General features: G+C 39.0%; 1 protein-coding gene across 1 annotated transcript in view; it reads left to right on the top strand.

Moving 5' to 3' along the window:
- LOC125399843 (cytochrome P450 3A11-like) overlaps window positions 1-15303 on the top strand; it is a 32778-nt gene extending 17475 nt beyond the window's left edge. The window contains exons 5-13 of the mRNA XM_087902471.1: window positions 1384-1496; window positions 1585-1673; window positions 1957-2105; window positions 5487-5614; window positions 6668-6737; window positions 8713-8873; window positions 10275-10501; window positions 11965-12127; window positions 14848-15303. Of these exons, the coding sequence (XP_087758597.1) occupies window positions 1384-1496; window positions 1585-1673; window positions 1957-2105; window positions 5487-5614; window positions 6668-6737; window positions 8713-8873; window positions 10275-10501; window positions 11965-12127; window positions 14848-14940 (1193 nt within the window). The 3' untranslated portion in view covers window positions 14941-15303. The remainder of the gene's footprint in view (window positions 1-1383; window positions 1497-1584; window positions 1674-1956; window positions 2106-5486; window positions 5615-6667; window positions 6738-8712; window positions 8874-10274; window positions 10502-11964; window positions 12128-14847) is intronic.
- The last annotated feature ends 9038 nt before the right edge of the window (window positions 15304-24341 follow it).

The raw sequence follows: 24341 nt of genomic DNA, 5'->3' as shown, positions 1-24341 counted from the left end.
TGGGTCATTTCTTATGTCTGTGTGGATCAGTTTATCACAGATCTAGATTTGTGTGATAACAAACACTCATAATACAGAGTTGTCCGTTGACCCGATAAAGAATTAAGGAAAAAAGATTTCTATAGCATTGTTCCTAAACTTACAGCCAACCCTCAACCTAAACAGACTGGGGGCTACAGAGATGGTTTAAAGGCTGAAAGCTCTGAAAGAGGGTGGGGAATTGATTGCCTACATCTTCATCCAGTGTCTCACAACCACCTATAACTCCTGCTTTAGAAGACCCAACTCCCTCCTCTGACCTATGAATGCACTAAACACATATGTGCATACAGCCATACACATATAATACACACACATACATATATGCATACACATATACAACATACATACATACATACCACACATACGTACATACAGTACTAAAATAAATTTTGAAAAACGCAAGCATCAAATCCTTTAAGTATCTCTGGACTAGGGAGATGACTCAGTGGGTAAAGGACCCAAGTTTGCATCCCCAGAATCCACACAAAAGCTGAGCATAGCAGCAGGCATGTGTTGCTTCAGAACAGTATTTGGAAACAGGTAGATCCTAGGGGCTTGCTGACTAGATTCTCTAGCCAAAGCAGTACCTTCTAGTTTTAATTAGAACCTGTCACAAAAACATGCAGTAGAGGGTTATAGAGGAAGATGTCAGACCTCTGGTCTCCAAATGAATATTCATACCATCACTCTAGTCTACAAAGATACACACACACACACACACACACACACACACACACACACACCATATCAAGACATCCCTTTTCACATTGCTATTTTATAAATACAGACCGGAGAGCTTGTATGATGCAAAGTTAGCTTTCTATCTATCCCTAAGTCATTTGCCATATGCATAGCAATGGAGAATCTTCTGTTTATATTTCCCATCTTCTTCCCCACCCATGGAACTAATTTTCCAATCACAGAGTTCTGCATTTAGCAGGATCCTGGAATAAAAAAGTTTGAAAGCTCAGCAGGCATCCTAGTGAGCACTTGACGGTTTTTTTTGGGGGGAGCAGGGTTGAAACAGTATTTTTCTGTGTAGCTTTGAAACCTGTCCTGGAACTTACACTGTAGATCAGGCTGGTCTTGAACTCACAACGATCCTCTTTCCTCTGCCTCCTGAGTGCTGGGATTAACGGTGTGCACAATCGCTGCCTGGTTAGCATCTGATTTCTTACAGGTTGTGAGAAAATTCTTACTTTTTTGCATCTAGCATGATGCCTGATCCATCATGCTACACAGTCAGCAACTAATTGCTAACACCAATACATAATTAACACTTTATAACCATGGACTGTTCTGGAATTCAGAAAGCAATATTTGTAATTTTTTGGACTCTAGATTTCGGCCCAGCGGGGATAATGAGTAAAGCCATCTCCTTATCTAAGGATGAGGAGTGGAAGAGAATTCGAGCCTTGCTGTCTCCAACCTTCACCAGTGGAAAACTCAAAGAGGTGACTAAAAGATCTTTTAATTGAAATGTTTGTGTGACCTGAGTCTCCACACCTAACAACCATGGATGCCTTTGTGTTTTGTGCTTAGATGTTCCCCATCATTGAAGAGTATGGAGATATTTTGGTAAAATACTTGAGAAGAGAGGCAGAGAAAGGCAAGCCTCTCAACATGAAAGAGTGAGTAGTGGTACATCTGCTGTGGTTCAGGGAGAGGAAGGGCAGCAGGAGCAGAAGGTCATCCTTCTGTGTGTCTCACATGTCCAGCTGCTCATTCTTCCCTTTTAGACACTAGGTGACATTTGTATAGCTGAGAAAGAAACATGATAATATCAAGATCGCAAGGGTAAAGAGTAGGAGGGGAAAGTGGTTGATCAATACTGAGGTGGTTTAGCCTGTCTTGAATGAGAATATGAATTCTTTCAGGGTTCTTGCTGCATGTGTAATGTCTTTATCTCCTCAGAATATTTGGGGCCTACAGTATGGATGTCATCACGAGCGCAGCATTTGGTGTGAACGTCGATTCCCTCAACAACCCAAAGGACCTTTTTGTGGAAAAAACCAAGAAGATCATAAGATTTGATTTTTTTGATCCGTTATTCATGTCAGTAGGTATGTATGATAGTTCTTCTGCCTTTTGACCCACTGATCTTATGCATGACCATGCTTTTCAGCTTTCTTCAACACTTACCAAAAGTAGCAACTTTATTGTTATATAATTTACCTGACATGTAATTTACTATCTTGTTGAATTGTACTTAAAGGCACGATCCAATAGGTTCAGTGCATTCAAAGACAAGTACTTCCTTACTTGTTTTCAATATTCATATTTCTTTTAGACAAGGTCTCACTGTGTAGCTCTAACTGGCCTGGAAGCTGCTGTGCAGACCAGGCTGGCTTGAACTCACAATGATCTCCATACTCCTGCCTCCTGAGTACTGAAATTAAAGGTGTAAGCCACAATTCCTGGCTTTGATTTGGAATTCTTTTATTTATCCTTTGATAGTGTCTTGATTATACCCAACCCTAACTCTCACCTCCCATTTGCCTTACATACCCCAAGACATCTTTTACTCAACTTTGTCCCCCCATCTTTTTTGTCACCCAGTGAGTCCAAAGAGTGCTGCCTGCTAGGATGCTGATCAATATTATTGGCATGATCTCATGCAGGTGGTTAGTTCAGGAGTGGGCCATGCCTTGTCCTGGATATGGCATGTTGTATCACTACTCCATGCCTCCTACTTTACTCCCACATCTACTTGCATGATGTTTCTTGAGCCTGTAGTGGTAGGGGTGTTGATACAGATGCTCCATGCAGGGTTCAGCACTCAACTGTCTCTTATTCTCAGCTCTCTGATCACTCAGGGCTCTGCACTATCTGATGATCTACATGGCCAATTACCAATGTCAACTGCAGAGGAGTTTGTTCTAGCCATGCTGCACATTTGTACCATCTTCCTTCAAGCAGCCTTGACCTAAGAAACCACCAATTCACTTTCTCTATATTTGCATATTCTGATTATTTCCTATCAATGAGATCATCTCTGTGACAGGCCTCTGTCATTTAGCACATTATTAAAGAAAGTAAGCATTACTGTCTTCTATGTCTATGAACAATTAATATTCCATTTTAGTTAAAGGACTGAAATTTGTTTTACATGTTTGTTGTGAATTTTGCTGCTACGATAATTTGCATACAAGGTTGTATTTAAATATTTGTTTCTTTGTTTGGGGTTATATGTTCAGAAGTGTTGTTCCTGAGTTAAAAAGTAACCCCATTTTTAACATATTAAACTGCTGAGCATTCATTTTTCATAGTAGCTACAGCATTTTCTATATCTTCTAGAAATGCAGGAGAGTTCCAGATTCTCCATGTTTCACCCAACACTTGACTCTCCCATGACTTTGATCATTGCCACTTAGTGGACATGCTACAGGTTGAACCTGTAGTTTTGATTAGAATTTCCCCGGTCCTTATGCAATTAAAAAACTAGGCTAGATGTGTTAGTGTCTGCTTTTACATCATCTCTCATACATAATTGAATTACTTTAACATTTTTAAAAGATTTATTTATTTTTATTTTATGTGTATGGGTATTTGACCTGGACATATTGGGTCCTGGTAATCAAACCTGGGTCCTCTGCAGAACACCAGTGTTAACGTCGGAGCCATCTCTCCAGTCCATGTAGTATTTTTGTGTATGTTCTGGGTGCAGTTATCAGTGGTGCTTCATTTAGGGTTTAATACTTTCTCTGTTAATTATATTTCCATCCACAGCTCATGTGTCCTTTTGCCTATGTTCCACCCTTCCTTAACACCTAATATTATCTATTCCTGGTCTCCTTTTGAGCATTATCCCATATCTACACTCACATATTTGAATCTATTCGTCATAGGCTAGACACTGGAAGTGAGGGAGTTCATGTGATTTTCCTTTATTTCTGAGTTTGGGTCACCTGTCTTTGAGCTTGGCTTTATAAGGGTTATGAGTACCGAATTCAGCTCTTGTGCATGCACGGAAAGTATTTTATTAATAAGAAATCTCTCCTGCCCTGGAGCTAGTTGTTTTAAAATTGAATTTGATACTGTAAATTTTGGTTATTTGAGATTTTATAAATGAAGGTTTTAAGCCTATGGCTGGACTGTATTTGGACTGCCAGAACACAAATAATGACACAGAGACTTTTTATTAATTATGGAAGCTTGGTCTTAGTTCAACCTTTTTCCCAAATTGCTCTTTTTAGTTTGTTTATTTGCTTTTTCAAGTCAGGGTTTCTTGGTAGCTTTGGTACCTGTCTTGGGACCTAGTGCTTGTAGACCAGAATGGCCTCAAACTCATAGAGATCTGCCTGCCTCTGTCTCCTGAGTACTGGAATTAAAGGCCTGTACTATCACCTCCTGGCTTCCACTATCTCTTATAGCTTAAATTAACCTATGTCTGTTAATCAATGTTCTATCATGTGGCTCATTACCTTTACTCCTTATGTACGTCTGACACTCCATTCTTACTACCTCCCCCAATCTTTCTGGTGAATTACAACTCTCTTCTTCCCAAAGTGCCTCTCTCTGCCTGGAAGTCCAACCTGTTCTCTCCGGCCTAGTTATTGGCCATTCAGCTGTTTGTTAAACCAATCAAAAGGTCCTTTACAGAAACACATTTCCACAGTGGACAAAAAGATTATCCCACACCATAAGCCTCCCTGTATCCTTTCTCTACATGATCTTGGTTTGTCTTCATTTCATACTCAAGACTTTTTCCATTCTTTTGCTGATTGGAGGGGATCCCAAGATCTCATGCATGCTAGGAAAGTACTCCACCGTGAAACTACATCTCTACAAATTTTCCTGTATCCTGCTGGGGTTCATTAACCTATTGGTTATTTAGTAAGAGTGTATTATCAATATGCACAAACCTCTGACTTTCCAAATATCCTTTCTGGTGCTTGTTTTGTTTATATCACACCAGTTGAGAAACAAATGTTATCTTGGCTATTCTTTCGTTACTATTTATTCATTTATTTATTTATTTATTTATTCACTGATTGATTGACTTACTAGTTTAAAAAAAGAAATTAATTGATTTATTTGTCTGTGTTGCACACACGTGTTTTGGTGTTTTCTGGAATGTGCAGATTAGAGGACAACTCACAGTAGTTGGTTCTCTCCTTCTACAGCGTATGGTAAGTTTTCAAACTCAGGTTGTTAGGCTCTTCTGCAGGACCCTTTAGCTGTTGGACTATGTCAATGGCCATGTCTGTATTTTGAATCCACACAAACTACAGGAGCAGAGTTAAATTCAATAGTCAGATTTGTTCCTTTCAGTACCCAAGAGTGCAGAAAAAGCATTATGATGGTGATCCAGTGTGAGCAAGGTCACAGAGAGACCTTGGTCGGTTGACACCTTGGTGACTTATTCTTTGGATTGCTTCATGATTTCTCTAAATAAAACTTGCATCTCCACGAAAACTTATTTTTTTATCTTTCTTTTCCAGCACTCTTTCCATTCCTCACTCCAATATATGAGAGGTTAAATGTCTCCATGTTCCCTAAGGATTCAATAGCATTTTTCAAGAACTTTGTTGAAACAATAAAGAAAAATCGCCTAAATACTAAACAGAAGGTGAATTTTTTTTTTCATGAGAGATCCAGGGTTTGATATGTTGGGCTGTGAATATGTGAAGTGTGTGTTTCCCTTCATCACTCACTAAAGGTGGGTAAAGAAGACTAGATTTAGAGAGAGAAAAAGAGTATTTCTACTTCTGTGAGAGAAGTTAAAATTTTTAAAGAAATATTGAAAATACTGCATAAGAATTGAAATTAAAAAAAATGACAAGGGACAAGACCTGTGCAACATCAAGACCACAAAATCTCCACTTTAGATGAGAGAGGACATCTCTAAATTTCACCCCTTACTGAAGAAATATTGGCTGTTGATGACAGCAGAAGGAGGGTGTTGCCACCATTAGGTTTCCCATGCACCAGCAGATAGTCCAATAGTCAGGCACATATGCGTAGCATCATTTGAACTCAATGGATTTTTAAAAAGTAGAGGTCATGAAGTCTGGAGGAAGAAAAGCTACAAGGGATCTAGAAGGAATTGAATAGAGGAAATGGTGAAATGGATTTGACCATATCTCATTGTATACATCTATGAAATTCTTTGAGAAAAGATAAAAGTGATTAAAATAATGGAAATACTATTTTCTTCTTCTTCAAAAAGATTTTTTTCTTTCTTTTTTTTTGCTTTTAATTTTTCAAGACAGGGTTTCTCTGTAGCTTTAGATCCTGTCCTGGAACTAGCTTTTGTAAACCAGGCTGGTTTCCAACTCACAGAGATCTGCCTGCCTCTGCCTCCCGAGTGCTGGGATTAAAGGCGTGCAACACCACTGCCCAGTTTCTTCAAAAAGATTTTCAAAAAAAATCAGTTATTGTTTAAAATTGTATGTGCTGTAATTTATTGTAAAAGTGGTTGATAGGGTAACTGGATTGCTTCCTGGCTTAGCCACTGGTGCTTTTGTTCTATGATGACTCAAGCAACACTAACCATGTTTGTGAATTTAAGGGAGCCACATTCTCTGAAAGGAGGTTAAGCTTTTGCACTTCTGATCCACCTCTGACCTCTGACCTCACCATTGACCTTCTATTTTTTTTCCAACTTCTCTTTTGCTTCCAGCACCGAGTGGATTTTCTTCAGCTGATGATGAACTCTCATAACAATTCCAAAGACAACGAGTCTCACAAAGGTAACCAAGGACTCCCTAGTCTATGAACAAGAAAGCCCTCATGGAATGGTCAGGTTGCTCAGAAAATGTGTGGGAAGGTTGTTTAGCAGAAGAATACTTCTGTCCGGTTACTGAAAGGACCCAGCTATTATCTATATGGAATTTTCTAGAAGCACATTAACACAAGTTTGTTCCAAACATCAAGGGTAGCCATTATGGAAGTCTTCAATGGTCTCTGTGTCTACACAGGTGTTATTTCTGTCTTTCCCAGCATACTAAATGGGAACTCTGCCTAGACATTTGAGTCTAAACATCCAGTCAGCAGGCATGTACCCAAATGGTACTTATACTTTCTGGAGACCCTTGTGTACATCTGTTCTCTACATGAATCTCTAGTAAAGATTTACGCTTATGTGTTAAATAAGTGGAATCTTGGGAAAGCCTGCTTGTACAAATACACTGGTTCCCTTCATTCTTTTACACACTTAAAATTACTTCTATATTTTTATCTTCTTAAGGTATCATATGCATGTGTGTGCATGAGTGTGTTCACATATGTATACCTTTATGTGTGTATGGATTTCTGAGGAAGTCACCAAGTATTTTCCTCAATCAAACTCTGGCTTTTTTCCAGACAAAGTCTCTCATTAAACCTGTATCTAGTCTGGCAGCCAGCAGGTCCCTATGATCTAAGAGTTGGGGTTACACAGTTGTATTACCAGACTTGATTTTTGACATGAACACTATGAGGGTTCAAACTCAGGTCCTCATTCTTGTGAAGTAAATTCTCTTACCCATTGAGTCATCTCTCCAGCCTCCCATTTATGTTTAAGTTTTAGTTTAAAAGCATCATTACTATCATGGTTGCTAATTTATAGACTTTATTCTACATGTGTTTATCAGTAGCTAATGTAAAGGAAGTCTTCCATCCTTATCTATTTCGTTATTTCTAATACATACAATTGTTTGTGTATAGCAATATAATCTTCTGCATCCCCAAATTTGCTTTTCAAAGTCATCATGCATTTTGTGTTTGAATTCTCTCCAGTTTATCCACATGAAGCCCTTTCACATGATCAGCTAACTTCAAATTGATCTATCCTTTCTCCTCCTCCTTTTGATACAGGGTCTCATTTAGCCCAGGCTGTCCTCACATTCATGGTGTGCCTGACGATGACCTTTTAACTTCTATATTATCATGCTTATTTTATTCAGTGATGGAGATTCAACCCATGACTTTATGCACACCAGGTTAGCTCCCCACCTATGGAGCTACATATCCTCAGCCCTTCTGTTTCAATTTTGATTCCTAAAACAGATATTAATTTTTAAAATATCCACTGATTGTGGGTTTATATTCTAGTTTCAATTTAGTAGCAAGGATTTATACTAAATGGGAAAAACTTTACCAACAAAAGAATCACAGCACTCATGGCAAAAGGTTTACAACTGCCTGTAACTCCAGGTCATGGGCTCCAAAGCCATCTTCTTTTCTCCCTGGACACTTATACACATGTGAGTTCACATACACAAACAAATAAAAATTTAAAATCTTAAGCCCTAGCAGAGGACTGGAGTTCAGTACCCATGACCTACCTCTGAAAGTTCACAACCTTCTAAAACTTTATCTCTAGGAGATAAAGTACCCTCTTCTGGATTCATAATGGACACCTCTCCATACACAGAACCCCTGCACACACACAAATACACGTAAATAAAAATACAAATAAATAGTAAATTACATTTCTTAAAGTTGTGCACTGATGGTGATGGTTTATGAACATAGCATAAACCATGGGACATCCTGGCTGAATCAATCTTTTTGTTCTCTGGCTGTCACATGGATATCAGGGTGATAACAGTCCCAAAATGACAGAATGAATGGCTTCTCTATATTTATCTTTAGGGAAACAGGAGCCTCAATTTATTTTCTCCTTATCTCTTTTGTGTTTGTCCACCCTGACCTGACTTTCCTGAACTATTTTCTTCCTTTCAGCTCTATCTGACATGGAGATGCTGGCCCAGTCAGTTATGTTTATTTTTGCTGGCTATGAAACCACCAGCAGCACACTTGCCTTCACCCTGTATTCACTGGCCACTCACCCTGATATCCAGAAGAAGCTTCAGGAGGAGATTGATATGGCTCTGCCCAATAAGGTAAATAGTTAGTGGTTAGACTATGAGGAAAAAGAGACACCTTCTCATCAACTACAGTGGTGTGTGTATGGGGGGGTTATAGATCATAGTCCTACAGTGGGAATTTTTCTGAATCACTCTCCACCATATATTTTGAGACAGACTTTCAAACTGAACCTGGAGCTCATCAGTTTGGCTACGCAGTCTGGCCAATGATCAACAGGCATGCCCTGTCTCTGCCCACCCCTCTGCTAGAATTATAGATGTGAGCCACTATATCTGTCTTTATAAATGATGTGTATCTAAACTTAGGCTTGCAAACTAGACAATTTACTCCTTGAGACACTTTAAGGCCCAAGTGATAGTTATTCTAACCACTCTGGAAGAGGTTGGATAGATGGCTCAATGGTCAAGAGCACTGGTTGCTCTTTTAGAAGTTCCATTCAGGTTTGATTCCCAGTACCTTAAAGGTAGCCCTCAAATATCTGTCATACCAGTCATAAGGGATATGACTCCCTCTTCTGACTTCTGTGGGCACTGCACTCATGTGGTGCACAAAAACATATGTAGGCTGATGACAACATATACTGGAGAGGTTGTGGGGTAAAGGGAATACTCCTGCATTGCTGGTGGCAATGCAAGCTGGTACAGCCCCTTTGGATGTCAGTGTGGTGATTTCTCAGAAAATTAGGAAACAACCTTCCTCAAGACACAGTAATACCACTTTTCGGTATATATCAAAAGGATGCTCAAATGTGCCACAAGGACATGTGCTCAACTATGTTCATAGCAGCATTGTTTGCCATAGTCAGAATCTGGAAACAACCTAAATTCCCCTCAACTGAAGAATGGTACATTTATACAATGGAGTACAACACAGCAAAAAGAAAATGATTATCTTGAATTTTTCAGGCAAATGGATGGAACTAGAAAACATTATTTTGAGTGAGGTAACCCAGACACAGAAAAACAATTATCACATGTACTCACACATAAGTGGCTTTTAAACATAAATCAAAGAAAACCATCCCACAAATCAGAATCCCAGAGAGGCTAGACAACAATGAGGGCCCTAGAAGAGACATACATAGATCTAATCTATGTGGGTAGTAGAAAAAGACAAGACCTCCCGAGTAAATTTGTAGCATGGGGACCTTGGGAGAAGGTTGAGAAGGAGAGGAGAGTGGGGAGGGGAACAGAGAAAAATTTAGAGCTCAATAAAAATTAAAAAAATAAGAAAATGTAAGCAAAACACCTATACAAAATTAAAACAATTTAAAAACACTTTTAAAGGTGTTATAAGTACCCAGGACCATTGCATTGCTGAATTTAACTTTGAAGCTACTGAGAACTCAAAAATTCCATGTAGACCAATTGAAAGTTAATCTAAAATTCCAACTCAACTCTTTTTCTTTTTCCCAGGCACCTCCCAGTTACGATAAAGTGATGGAGATGGAGTATCTTGATATGGTGCTGAATGAAACCCTTAGATTATACCCAATTGCTAACAGACTTGAGAGAGTCTGTAAACAAGATGTGGAAATGGATGGTGTGTTTATTCCCAAAGGCTCCATAGTGATAGTACCACTTTATGCTCTTCACCATGACCCACAGTACTGGCCAGAGCCCAAGGAATTCCACCCTGAAAGGTACTAGAATCCCACGAGTGGGTATCTACTCTGAACTATGCTGGGCTGTATTTGCTATGGTGTCCCTTATGGGAAGTTGGTCTAAATGTGATTTTTATATCCATTTATATTCTCTGAGGAGAATGACAGAGAAAGGAAAGAAAAATAGGAGAGGGAAAGAGACAGAATTAAAAAAGATGAGAATTTAAATACAGAGTGTTTTTCTCATCTTTACACAAGTAACAAATGATCAACTAAAGTGTGAGGCAGGAACCCACTTTCCTTCAGTCTAAATGACATGTGCTTTTCAGAGATGCAACACAGCATTACCGTGATGGAACTTTGGAGTTCAGAGTTAAATCCCTCTGCTTTTATTTTTATTCTTTGACAATTGCATGTACGTATAATGTATTTTGGTCATTTTTACCTCACATTGTCCTGTCTCTTCTCTCTCATACACATCTTGAATCCCTCCATGTCCCCATCAAGTCTTCCTTCTATTTCATGTATTTTTGTTTTCTTGTGACTCATGGGTTTAATTAGGGTTGCTTTGTAAGTGTAGATATAGGAGTTATTTATTGGCAAATGGACAACTCACCAGTAGCTGCACAACTGAAGAGAGTATTCCCCCTACCCCAGGAACCATTAGTTGTCAGTAGCTCTTTAGGGAAATGGCAATTCAGGAACTCCTTCCCCCAACCATGATGGAATGTATCAACATGGTCCATCCTTGTGCAGGCAACCAGAGATGCATGGAGTTCATGAGGACAACGACGGTGTCAGGTCCAGAATATAGTGTTTCACAGCACCCTTTTCATTCCCTGGCTCTTATATCATTCTGCCCCTCTTCTGTGGTGTTCCCTGAGCCCTGGAGGGGATGATATAGATATTCCATTAAGTACCAAGTGATACACAATCACTCCTTCTCATCAATTTGACCAGTTATGAGTCTCTGCGTTAACTGGTTTCCACTGCCCTCAGGAGCATCTCTGACCAAGACTAAGAGCAGCACTAATTTGTGTGTATAAACATAAATATATAGAGAACAGTTTCATACCATGTACACTTAGTGAACTAACAATAGTACATTCTCCCCTAGAGCCTAGGTCCTCACTAGCCTTTGGATTTTGACCAGATTTACAGTAGTAGGCATTAACTCCCACTATAAATGGGAAGTCCAAAGCAATAAGATAATAGTTTTTTACCACTATCCCATAACACCACTATTGTATTACTGGACACATAGGTTGCTTTTTCTCTCAAACAGCATTTGTCTCATGTAGCATATGGAAAGTCATATAAGACAAGGGTGATAGAAAGGATTTTAGTATACAATTCTCATGGACAAATATCTGGAAGCAGAAGTTCAATGAACCTTTCCCAAATTACCTGTATGTTACTGGTTAGATGTGTAAAGGCAACTTCATGTATGTACTTCTTATGCTTCTATCCTTTGCTAACTTTTCATTACTGTGTGTCTCCAGGTTCAGCAAGGAGAACAAGGGAAGCATCAATCCTTATGTATACATGCCATTTGGGAATGGACCCAGGAACTGCATTGGCATGAGATTTGCTCTCATGAACATAAAACTTGCACTCACTAAAATCCTGCAGAACTTCTCGTTCCAGTCTTGTAAGGAAACACAGGTGAGGGAAAAAACTAATCCTGTAAATAATGTTTTATGGGAGACAGTTTTCAACTGAAGCTTCTGTGTATAAAACTAATTTGATTGTTTGAGGTTTGCTAATTCATTTTATGGCCTAATGAGTTATTTGTGAAGAGCTAATGGGCCATTGGTTCTTTGTCAGTATAGAGTACAACTGTAGCATTATGTAGAGTTAGTGCAGGCAGTATGACAGGATTTTGTGCATTCTATTTGATGTTCCAGTCATGTCCATTGGAGATTGGGTATGCCATGTGCCCTGAAGAGGTTCAGTGATCAGGTTTTCATGTGTTGTTGGGTGGTGAACTCTTCTTTCATAACTCTCAGAAGCCCTTTTCTGAGAGTCCTGTCAACCACTGGTTCTACATTGAAATCACTGAAGAGTTTTATAACTCATATATGAGGTCTGAGATGTTTCTCAAATAGAAAAGTGCTTACCTCACATGTACAAAGCCCTGGCTCCCATCCCAAGAATGGTGGCAGTAGCTCTGGTGAAGCATACTTGCAGTCCCTGTACTCAGGAAGTAGAGGAAATATGATCATAAAGTCAAGTAATCCTTGACCATGTAGTGAATTTGAAACCAGCAGAAGTTGCAAGACACCCCATATCAAAAACAAAAGCAGAAACTCATGATGCCTGGTTATTTCTGAAATCGTAAAATAATTTTTAGCTTTAAAAGCTTGACTCTGATTTCCCATGTGATGCCAAGTTAGGAGTCATTATTTTAAAATACAATTGCTGGGGTTCAAGAGATGGCTTAGTGTTTAAGAGCACAAGTTTCTCTTACAAAGAATCTGAGTTTAATTCTCAGCACCCACATGGTGCCTAGCAACCATTTGTAACTGCATTTTCAAGGTCTCTTATGACCTTCACTGACTTCCATTGAGACTGCACATATATACACATATGCAGGTAAAACACTCCTATACATACAATAAAAATAAATAAATCTTTACAAAGCTGCTGGTTGTGATAAACTCCAATCTTATGGGGCATCTTCATGGTTTTGCCTAACTTCTCAGGACCTCTGCTTCAGAAAACAAGTAGTTGTCATGTTTCCATAAATAGCAAATCCTTTATCCCCTACATACTGTGTTTTCATACTTCAAATTCTGGTTCATTTTCCCAAATGAATCTTCCTCCTGGGTTTATGACCTCATTGCTCTGCTTTTGTCTTCTGCAGGCTGTACTTATCTGCAGGCTGTACTTATTACCTGTGTTAATACTTTGACATTAAAACCTCCAGTTTGGTTGTGTTTTTTTTCTCAGTATTGAAGGATATCCCATATCTTTTTATATCACCTCATATAATTTCTTCCACAAACTCCAATGGTCCTTTGTGAAGAATTTGTGCATTGAAAGCCTTTGGTAAATGTTTTGAAGTAGAACCTACAATTATAATATTCTTTCACAAAAATTAAAGCTAATTAAAAATGACAGATCACACTTGTATATATATTTTATGTACATCTCTTTTTTATACCTCCATGGAAAACACATGTATACTACTTAAAATTTTAAAAGAATAAGATGGAACATTTAGAGAAAGCATTCACATTTTCTGAACAACTTGTTCCTGTTTCATGCAAAGAGATGGCTGAAATTTATGGTACTTGTGTATTTAGACTGTGGCTTCTCTTTGGCAAATAGATTTATTGGATGAATAGAGGGATAGTAATATTTATTTTGTAATTTCTGGTTCAAGGCAGTCATGTAGATTTATCAACACACAATCTCACTTCTTTTACTACTTTTTCACTAAAGCATTTAAAGCACAAGCATGTATAGAGATAACAGACAAAGAAAGGTTCAAGTTTTGAGAGTCAATGGCACACCTGTCAAGGGCAGATGCTCTGGTAAGCTCCCAGTCATCTTAAATTTCACAACTCTCTATCTCCATGACAACTTTGTTCCCCCTCCCTTCTCCTGTGACCAAAAGATTACTCCTTCATTCCCCTCCATCACTGAATAGCATGATGCTAAACCATTACTGAAAACACTGTAGGACTCAGAATTCTTCATTCATCCCATCACTGAAAGGCACAAATAGATGCCAAAAAGCAAGCAAATATCTGTCCTCCTAAAGACTTGTCCAGAATTGGCTCAACTGTGCAAGTGACATATGATCTAGGGTATGAGGACTGTTCATAGAGGTGAAATGTATCCTCTCAGGGTTAACTTGCAAATGTCAACAAACCAAAAATGACTTTTCAGGACTTAAGAAAAACAATATGACATAGTAACTAAGAATCAGGCTCAAATATGTTCTGCTGGCTGGACTTAGTAATGCTTGCATTTAGTTCCAACACTCAGGAGGCAAAAGCAGTTAGATAATAATGAGTTGCAGGACAGTCACAGCTACAAAGTGAGAACCTGTCAGAAAAAACAAAAGTAAAATTTATATTCGATAGTTTCACCTCAAAGTAGCATGGAAAAGAAATAACACAAACTGTCATGACTTCATAACAGACCTTGTTTACAGTAGAGTCTCAATAAATGTATTGCCTTATGCATATTTGGAAGCATGCTTTTACCATCTAATGGATACAGCTTAGAGGAGAAGGAAGTCCAACCATATGACCTCAATCAAATGCAGCTTAGATGTCCCTGAAAAGTATCACCATTCTGAACGGTTTTTACTTTTCATTATGGGTTGTTGTTGCCTCACTCATTGATTTTCAATATTACTTCTACTGTTGCAGATTCCCTTGAAATTAAACAGACAACCAATTCTTCAACCAGAAAAACCTGTTGTTCTGAAGGTTGTACCACGGGATGTAATAACTGGAGCATGACTTTCTCTCAAGGAGTCTGCAGTGTTCCTCTTCAGGTGGTGTCTAAGAACATTGGAATCTTTAATTTCCTTCATGAATAAAACCCACATCAAGATGAAGGTTAATCAACTGGACTTGGTGCATGTTTAGGATTCATTGCATCCATTGAGTTTTCTCATTGTCAATACACAGTACAATCTAATGTAAAGGAATTGACTAAATCAGCTGAGAGAACAAGAAATTCATCTTCTCTAATCTTCCTGAGACCACCTCCATCTACATCAAATTGTTTCCATCAATTTCTTTTGTGCTTTTTGGAGAGTAATCAGGTCTCTGTAATTAGAGCAATAAATTTTTAATTAAAATGTGAACTATTGTAACAGCTCTAGTTGTGAAATTGTTTTCATATGTTTTGGCTTCTAATGTGACACTGAAATAGTACACTAATGTTATACTGAAAATATAAATTAACATCTCTGTTAAAACCCCAATTAAAAAAATTTATAATTGGTAGTTGGGCAATAGTGTATTCAAGTTATGGCCCCTCTGTACTGAGCAACATTATTCAGGGTAGTTAAATTTCTAATTATTAAGACCATGTGACCGCTTGGAAAATGCTTTGTATAAAAAAACATAAACAATTAGGAACCCTGGTCTACAAAGCTGACCTTTTATGAATTGCTGACACTGAGATTAATGAGATTCATAAACCTAAGCTCTACAATCTTAAAAAAACAAGTAGTTGATTCTCCACTTTCTTGATAATTGTCAATCAAAATAACCACAGTCATTAGAGAGGATATTGTCATCAAAACTCTGGTAGAAGAGTAGATTAAACACTTGTGGCATAAGAGAGACTATTTACAAAATCCGTCATCATCCTTTCTCAGTAAAACCTATAAAAGGCCCTATGAAAATTTGACATGTTGACAATGGTCATTGCTAGTCTTATAATAAATATTAAGGCTTGTTAAATATTTCCCAAGTCCATTATATTACTAAGCAAAGTAAATGCCTTTAATATTTTCAAATATGAGCTTTGTGTGAATGAAAATGCTATTAAAGTTTTAAAATTTCTTAAAGACAAGAAAGCAAATTTAAACACATTTTTTGAAAGTAATTTTATTAAATTATAAAAGATTCCATTTCCGCCCCTCTTCCCAACACCCTCCCACTCCCCCCATTCCCTCTCCTCCTCCCTCTTCGTCCCTTAGGGCAGTCAGTTACCCTAATACCAAAATCACACAAAGACACAACCAAGAAAGAGAATTACAGGCCAATCTCACTCATGAACATCGACGCGAAAATTCTAAATAAAATACTGGCAAACCGAATCCAAGAACACATTAGAAAAATTATCCATTATGATCAAGTCGGCTTCATTCCAGAAATGCAGGGCTGGTTCAACATACAAAAATCTATCAATGTAATCCATCACATAAATAAACTGAAAGAAAAAAACCATATGATCATCTCACTAGATGCTGAAAAAGCATTTGACAAAATTCAACACTCATTTATGATAAAGGTATTGGAGAGACTGGGGATACAAGGATCATACCTAAATATAATAAAAGCAATATACAGCAAGCAGACAGCTAACATTAAACTGAATGGAGAGAAACTCAAAGCCTTTCCATTAAACACATTTTATATGCTTTTAGAGCTTACAGTATATTTTGGTCATAATAATTCCTTTCCTCTAACTTCTCCCTGATCTTTCCCCATCTCCCTTCTTACCCAGCTTTATTTTGTCTCCCACTATTTCAAAACAAAACTTAACAAAACATGCTGTGGAGTCCAGTACTTGCTAGATAAAAATTCTTGAGTGTGAGGCCTGCCCCGAAGTGTAGTTGACAAACCCAGTGTCACTCCACTGAAGAAAACTGGCCTTCCTTCTCTCAGGAACTACCAGTTGACAATATCTGCTTGGCTATGGGTAGGACTCTCTGCTTCTCTGCACTAAGATTTTGTCTGGTTTGAGCTTTTGCACTTCATGTGAATTGTGCCACAGTCTCTGGGAGTTCATATGTGCAGCTGCAATGCTGTGTCTGAAAATGCTGATTCCTTGAAGTCATACACTACCTCTGGCTGTTAGACTCTTTCTGCCTTCTATTCCATATGGATCCCTGAACCTTAAAGGAAGAGGTGTGACATAGACATCCTGGACAGAGCCAAGCATTTCAAAGTCTCTTCCTCACTTCATGTTGACAAGTTGTAGGTTTTCTTGTTAGTTACAGTCTACTATAAAAAGATGCTTTTCTGATGAGGGTTGGGTCAGTAGGAATCTTTTTACTGCTATATATATTCAGTATATTATCAGTAGTAGGTCTTCTCCTGGACTCATGATTTATCTCGTCTCAGGTTCTTGATCTCATTGACCTCATTGTTGGGTACGGGTCCCATTTTATCGAGTGGGCCTGAAATTCAATTAAAAAGTGATTGGTTACTCCCATAACATTTGTGTCACAGTTGCACCACAACTTCAACACTCTTGCATTCTATGGGTCTGCAATATCACACACCATGTAGATGCCCCCTTTTGCCATCCACATCAACTATGCTTAAGTCGTTTTGACTCATGTTTGCAACTGAGGAGCAGGAAGCTGAATCTCAAGGTTTCCCTTGGGTAAGACAGGAAATCACAGCTCAGGGACACACAGAGATGACCTCTCTTAGACTCTACCTCTTTCAAGGTCTTATTATCTCTTAATATCTTCAGATTTCATAAAAAACTTCTGATATATCAATTCTCATTAGGCAAAGTAAAGCCAAAACACAGTTTTAAATTTCAATGTTTAATACATATAAATTTTTCCTTTAAAAGTCATAAGTGTACATGAAAAGCAACAGTCTTCTATACACAATAAGAATACTTGGAACTCATGTGTAAAAGTGAGGCACTTTTTTTTTCAAACCCTTCCAGAATGCTAGGTATGCTGACTGAGCACAGAAAATGGGTTCTAAACAACAACACATTCCTCTCTCTCTCTCTCTCTCTCTCTTTCTCTCTCTCTCTCTTTCTCTCTCTCTCTCTCTCTCTCTCTCTCTCTCTCTCTCTCTCTCTCTCTATGTCTTTATTTGTGATTTGTTTTTTTGTTTGAGACAAAATTTCATTGTGTAGCCCTGGCTGACCTAGAACATGCTATGTAGACCAGGTTGACCTTGAAATCACACAGATGAGCCTGCCTCTGCGTTCTGAGTGATGGGGTTACAGATGTGTGCCAACAAACCTGAGCTTTCTTCTCTTTCTCACAGTGATCAGAAGAGTACAATATTTTTAATTATTTAGTTATTTAATTATTTAATATATCTATTTACCCATGTGAAGTGCTTTTTATTTATTTATTTTCTGTTCATTACTGTGAGGGTGTCTGTAACATCCCCTGGAACAGGACACACATAGAGTTATGCGCTGTCATGTGAATTCTGGGACATGAACCTGGATCTCCTGGAAGAGTAGTCAGTTTTCTTGACCACACAACCATCTCTACAGTCTTAGGCAGGCATAATTATGTGAATTAGCTCAGCCTTAGCATTTTCTGTCTGTGTTTGTCTTTTTTCAACAAAGGCCAGATGTGGGTTCATCTCTTTTTTACTTTCTGCTTATTAATGATTTTAGGTGACATTACGTTGGCAATCAAGATGAACCACCATCCTCTCTGTCTATCTCTGGCATGTATTCCTGTTGCTCCATCAAGTAGATAGACATGCTCCTTATTCATCTGCCACCTTCACTGTGAGTGCAATTTCTTTCTTCCTTTTTCAGTTTTTTTTTGAGACAGGGATTCTCTGTAGCTTAGAACCTGTCCTGAAACTAGCTTTTGTATACCAGGCTGGCCTCAAACTCACAGAGATCCACATGCCTCTGTCTCCCAAGTGTTGGTTGTTTTTAAGCTCTGAGTTTTACATCCATCCTCTGGAAAAATCATCTCAGACATGTATGGATGGCTCATGTCTGTAACCTCTGTACCTAGAAGACAGGAGAATCAGGAGTTCAAGCTCACCCTTACCTACGTGGCAAATTTGAGGGCAGACTAAACTGCATGAGGCTTTTTCTTCAAAAGCAAAAACAAACAAACAAACAAGAGTTGGTACTCTGGTAACTGTAGAATCCACTGATGTGTTGAGGGCCCTTTCCTAGTCCTAAGATTGCTGTTGACTATTCAGGGTCAGGTTTTTTAATGTCAATAGCACAAAACCTATAAACTCAGAGCTAGGGAAAGAATATATTTGGTACCCTGTGTGCCTTGTGAGTTTGTTAGATAACCCAAATCGACCAGAAAAAAAAATGATGATTGACTTAGTCAGGGTTTCTATTGCTGTGAAGGAATGACATGACCAAAAAGCAAGGTTTATCTGGCTTACACTTCTGCATCATAGTCCACCATTGAAGGAAACTAGAGCATGAACTCAAACAAGACAGGAATCTGGAGGCAGGAGCTTGTGCGGAAGTTATGGAGGGGTGCTGCTTACTGACTTGTTCCCCATGGCTTGCTCACCCTGTTTTCTTAAAGATCTCAGGACCGGGAGCACAGTCCCCCCTTCAGCTTCGGTGGCAGGGTATTCGGTGTTAAACTGGCCTCTTCCCTGCCCCCACTGTCACCCTTTTGTCTCCTGTGTCCTTGGATTACCAGCTGCCCCTAATTCAGTGCTTAGGAGTTCCAACCAGAGGGGTGAGTCTGAGCTATTCGGGGAAAACTGTAATGGAAGAGAGCACAGCCCCCCCTCAGCTTATGCTGCAGGGTCTTATGTGTTCCACTCGACGCTACCCTGCCACCATGGTCACCCTTTAGTCTTCTGTGTCCTTGGAACACCAACAATCCCTGTTTCAGTGTGGAGGAGTTCTATCCAGAGAGGTGAGTGTGTGCTAGCTGGGGCAGATTGTCCCAGAAGAGAGCACAGCCCCCCCAGCTTCTGCAGAAGGGTCTTCTGTGTTCCCCTGGACTCTACCCTGCCCCCACTGTAGTCCTTTTGTCTCCTGTGTCCTTGGAGTACCACCTGTTCCTATTTCAGTGCTAAGGAGTTCCAACCAGAGGGGTGAGACTGGGCTATCCAGGACAGACAGTCCCAGAAGAGAGCACAGCCTCCCCCCCTAAGCTTATGCTGCAAGGTCTTCTGTGTTCCACTCGAACCTACTCTGCCACCAAGGTCGCCCTTCTGTCTCTTGTATCCTTGGAATACCAATTATCCCTACACCAGTGCTGAGGAGTTCCATCCAGAGAGGAAGAGATGGGCAGGCACCAATGCAAGAATTCCTCCAAAAACCTGAAAGGCAACATGATATCACCAGGATCCAGGTATCACAAAACTAGAAGAATTGAACACCCTACTCCAGAAGAAATAGAAGAAAATGACTCTAAGCAGAACTATATGAAAATAATAGAGGAACTTGAAGAGGAGGTGAAAATCTGGAAGAGAACTATAACAAAAAGTTTGAATAAATGAGTAAAGAAATGGAAGAGAAGAATAACAAAAAGTTTGAAAAATGAGTAAATCTTTAAATGACACCCTGGGAAACCAAGAAAAAACAATCAAACAGGTAATGGAAACTGTTAAAGAACTGAAAACTGAAATGAATGCAATGAAGAAAACACAAACCGAGGGACGGCTGAATATGGAAAATCTAGGTAAATGAACAGAGACTTCAGAAACAAGCATAACCAATAGAATTCAAGAGATAGAAGAACGAATCTCAGACTCTGAAGATACCTTAGAGAAAATAAACGCTCTGACTAAAGAAAACAGCAAATTCAACATATTCTCATCACAAAACATTCAGGAAATGTGGGACACAATAAAAAACAAATCTAAGAATAATAGGGGTAGAAGAAGGAGAAGAATTGCAAATCAAAGGCCCAGAAAATATATTCAACAAAAAATATAGAAGAAAACTTTCCCAACCTGAAGAACTATATTCCTATGGAGGTTCAAGAAGCATACAGAACACCGAATAGACTGGATCAAAAAAAAATTCCCGAGCCATATAATAATCAAAACACAAAACATTCAGATTAAAGAAGGAATATTAAGAGCTGCAAAGGAAAAAGGTCAAGTAACTTATAAAGGTAAACAAATCAGACTTATACCAGACTTCTCTATGAAAACCATAAAAGCCAGAAGGTCCTGAATAGAGGTACTGCAGAAACTAAGAGACCATGGATGCAATCGCAGATGACTATACCCAGTCAATCTATCATTCACTGTCAATGGAGAAAACAAAATAGTCCAGGAAAAAAACAAATTTAAACTATACATAGCTACAACTCCAGCCTGTCCACTCTCTCCATACCTTTTCAATATAGTGCTTGAATTATAATAAGCAATAATAATTAAATTATTATTATTAAATAGTTAGAATTAAATTAATTCTATTATATTATTAATATTATATTAATATAATTAATATTTATATTAATTGAATATAGTTAGTTAGAATTAAACTAACAATAGCAATAAGACAGCATAAGGGGATCAAGGGGATTCAAATTGGAAAGGATGAACTTAAACTTTTGTTATTTGCAGATGATATGATAGTGTACATAAACGACCCCAAAAACTCTACCAAAGAACTCCTACAGCTGATAAACACCTTTAGTAATGTGGCAGGATACAAGATCAACTCGAAAAAAATCAGTTGTCCTCCTATACACAAAGGATAAAGAAGCAGAGAGGGAAATCAGAGAAACATCACCTTTCACGATATCCACAAATAGCATAAAATAACTTGGGGTAACTCTAACCAAGGAAGTGAAAGACCTATTTGACAAGAAATTTAAGTCCTAGAAGAAAGAAATTGAGGAGGTTACCAGAAAATGGAAAAACCTCCCCTGCCCTTGGATTGGGAGAATCAACATAGTATAAATGGCAATTTTCCCAAAAGCAATCAATAGATTCAATCCAATCCTCATCAGAATCCCATCAAAATTCTTCACAGATCTTGAGAGAACAATAATCAAGTTTATATGGAAAAACAAAAAACCCAGGATAGTCAAAACAATCTTATACAATAAAGGAACTTCTGGAGGCATTACAATTCTTGACTTCAAACACTATTACAGAGCTACAGTATTGAAAACAGCTTGGTATTGGCATAAGAACAGAAACATCGACCTATGGAATCAAATATAAGACCCGGATATTAACCCACAAACCTATGAACACCTGATTTATGACAAGGGAGATAAAGGTATACAATGGAAGAAGGAAAGCAATTTTTAACAGATGGTGCTGGCATAACTGGATGTCAACCTGTAGAAGAATGAAAATTGATCCATATCTATCATCGTGCACAAAACTCAAGTACAAATGGATTAAAGACATGAACTTTAATCTGACCACTTTGAACCTGATGGAAGAGAAAGTGGGAAGTAGTCTACAAGACATAAGCAAAAGAGACCACTTCCTAAGTAGAACCCCAGCAGCACAGACAATATGAGAATCAATGAATAAATGGGACCTCCTGAAACTGAGAAGCTTCTGTAAAGCAAAGGACACTATCAGTAAGATAAAAAGGCTACCTTCGGACAGGGAGAAGATCTTCACAAACCCCTCATCAGACAAAGGTCTGATCTCCAAAATATACAAAGAACTCAAGAAACTAGACACTAAAACTCTAATTAACCCAATTAAAAAATGGGGTACTGTACTGAACAGAGAATTCACAACAGATGAACTTCGAATGGCCAAAAGACACTTAAGGTCATGCTCAACCTCCTTAGCAATCAGGGAAATGCAAATCAAAACAACTTTGAGATACCATCTTACACCTCTCAGAATAGCTAAAATCAAAAACACCAATGTCAGCCTATGTTGGCGAGGATGTGGAGTGAGGGAAACACTCATCCATTGTTGGTGGGAATTCAAACTTGTGCAGCCACTGTGGAAATCAGTGTGGCAGTTTCTCAGGAAACTGGAAATGAACCTCTCTCAGGACCCAGCAATTCCACTCTTGGGAATATACCCAAGAGATGCCCTAACATACTACAAAAGCATTTGTTCAACTATGTTCATAGCTGCGCTATTTCAGCAGAACCTGGAAACAACCTAGGTGCCCCTCAATAGAGGACTGGTTAAAGAAGGTGCAGAACATATACAGTTTAGAGTTTTACTCAGCGGTAAAAGACAATGACATCTCAAATTTTGCATGAAAATGGATGGAAACAGAAAACACTTTACTGAGTGAGGTAATCCAGACCCTAAAAGAGGAATATGGTATGTACTCACTCATACGTAAATTCTAGCCATAATTAAAGGTCTTTGAGCCTGTAGTTCGTGATCCTAGAGAAGCTAAATTAGAAGGTGAACCTGAAGAAAATCATATAGTTATCCTCCTGGATATTGGAAGTAGACAAGATTGCCAGGCAACCTTGGGTGCACATGGGGTGGATGGTGGAAGTAAGGGGAAATGGTTAGAGAGAAGGGAGAGGGGAAGATTGGGGCTAGCTTGGGGGAATGGGATAGAGGGGAGGGAGGAAAGATATATATGGGAGCAGGAAAGTATATATCTCAACTAAGGGAGGCATTTTAGGGTTTGCAAAAGCCTTGATTCTGGAGGGGTTCCTAGGTCCAAGGAGAGGTCCCCAGATTGTTCCCTGGGCAGCAGAGAAGAGGGTGCCTGAACTGGCCTTGGCCCATAACCATACTGATGAATATTTTGCATTCACCATAGAACCTTCCTCTGGGGATGGTTGGAGATAGAGACAGAGACACACATTGGAACACTGGACTTAACTTCCTAGGTCCAAATGAGAAGCAGAAGTAGGGAGAATGTGAACAAGAAAGGCGGGATCAGAGGGAACCTCCATCCGACAATGGATGGAGATAGAGACAGAGACCCACATTGGAACACTGGACTTAACTCCCTAGGTCCAAATGAGAAGCAGAAGTAGGGAGAATGTGAGCAAGAAAGGCAGGATCAGAGGGAACCTCCTTCTGACGATGGATGGAGATAGAGACAGAGACCCACATTGGAGCACTGGACTGAACCCCCAAGGTCCAAATAAGGAGCAGAAGGAGGGAGAACATGAAAAAGTAAGTCAGGACCGCAAGGGGTGCATTCACCCTCTGATACAAGGGGACTGATCTAATGAGAGCTCACCAAGACCAGCTGGACTGGGACTGAATGAGCATGTGATCAAACCGGATCCTCTGAATGTGGCTGACATGGGGGCTGACTGAGAAGCCATTGACAGTGGCACTGGGTCTTGTTTCATTTGCATGTACTGGCTGTTTGGGGTCATAGTCTGTTTGGATGCTCACCTTCCTAGACCTGGAGGTAGGGGGGAGGAACGAAACCCTGACTACTCTTTGGACTGGAGAGGGAGGAGGAGAGGAAGTAGAGGGAGTGGAAGAGTATTGGGAGGAGGGGAGGAAGTGGAAATTTTTGTAAATAAATAAGTAAGTAAATTAAAAAAAAATAA

Source organism: Myodes glareolus, chromosome 2 (assembly GCF_982192425.1).
Source record: "Myodes glareolus chromosome 2, mMyoGla1.1, whole genome shotgun sequence".
NCBI classification, from domain to species: Eukaryota; Metazoa; Chordata; class Mammalia; order Rodentia; family Cricetidae; genus Myodes; species Myodes glareolus.
Note: the sequence above shows the minus strand (reverse complement) of the source record. Positions and strands in the feature narration are given on the sequence as shown.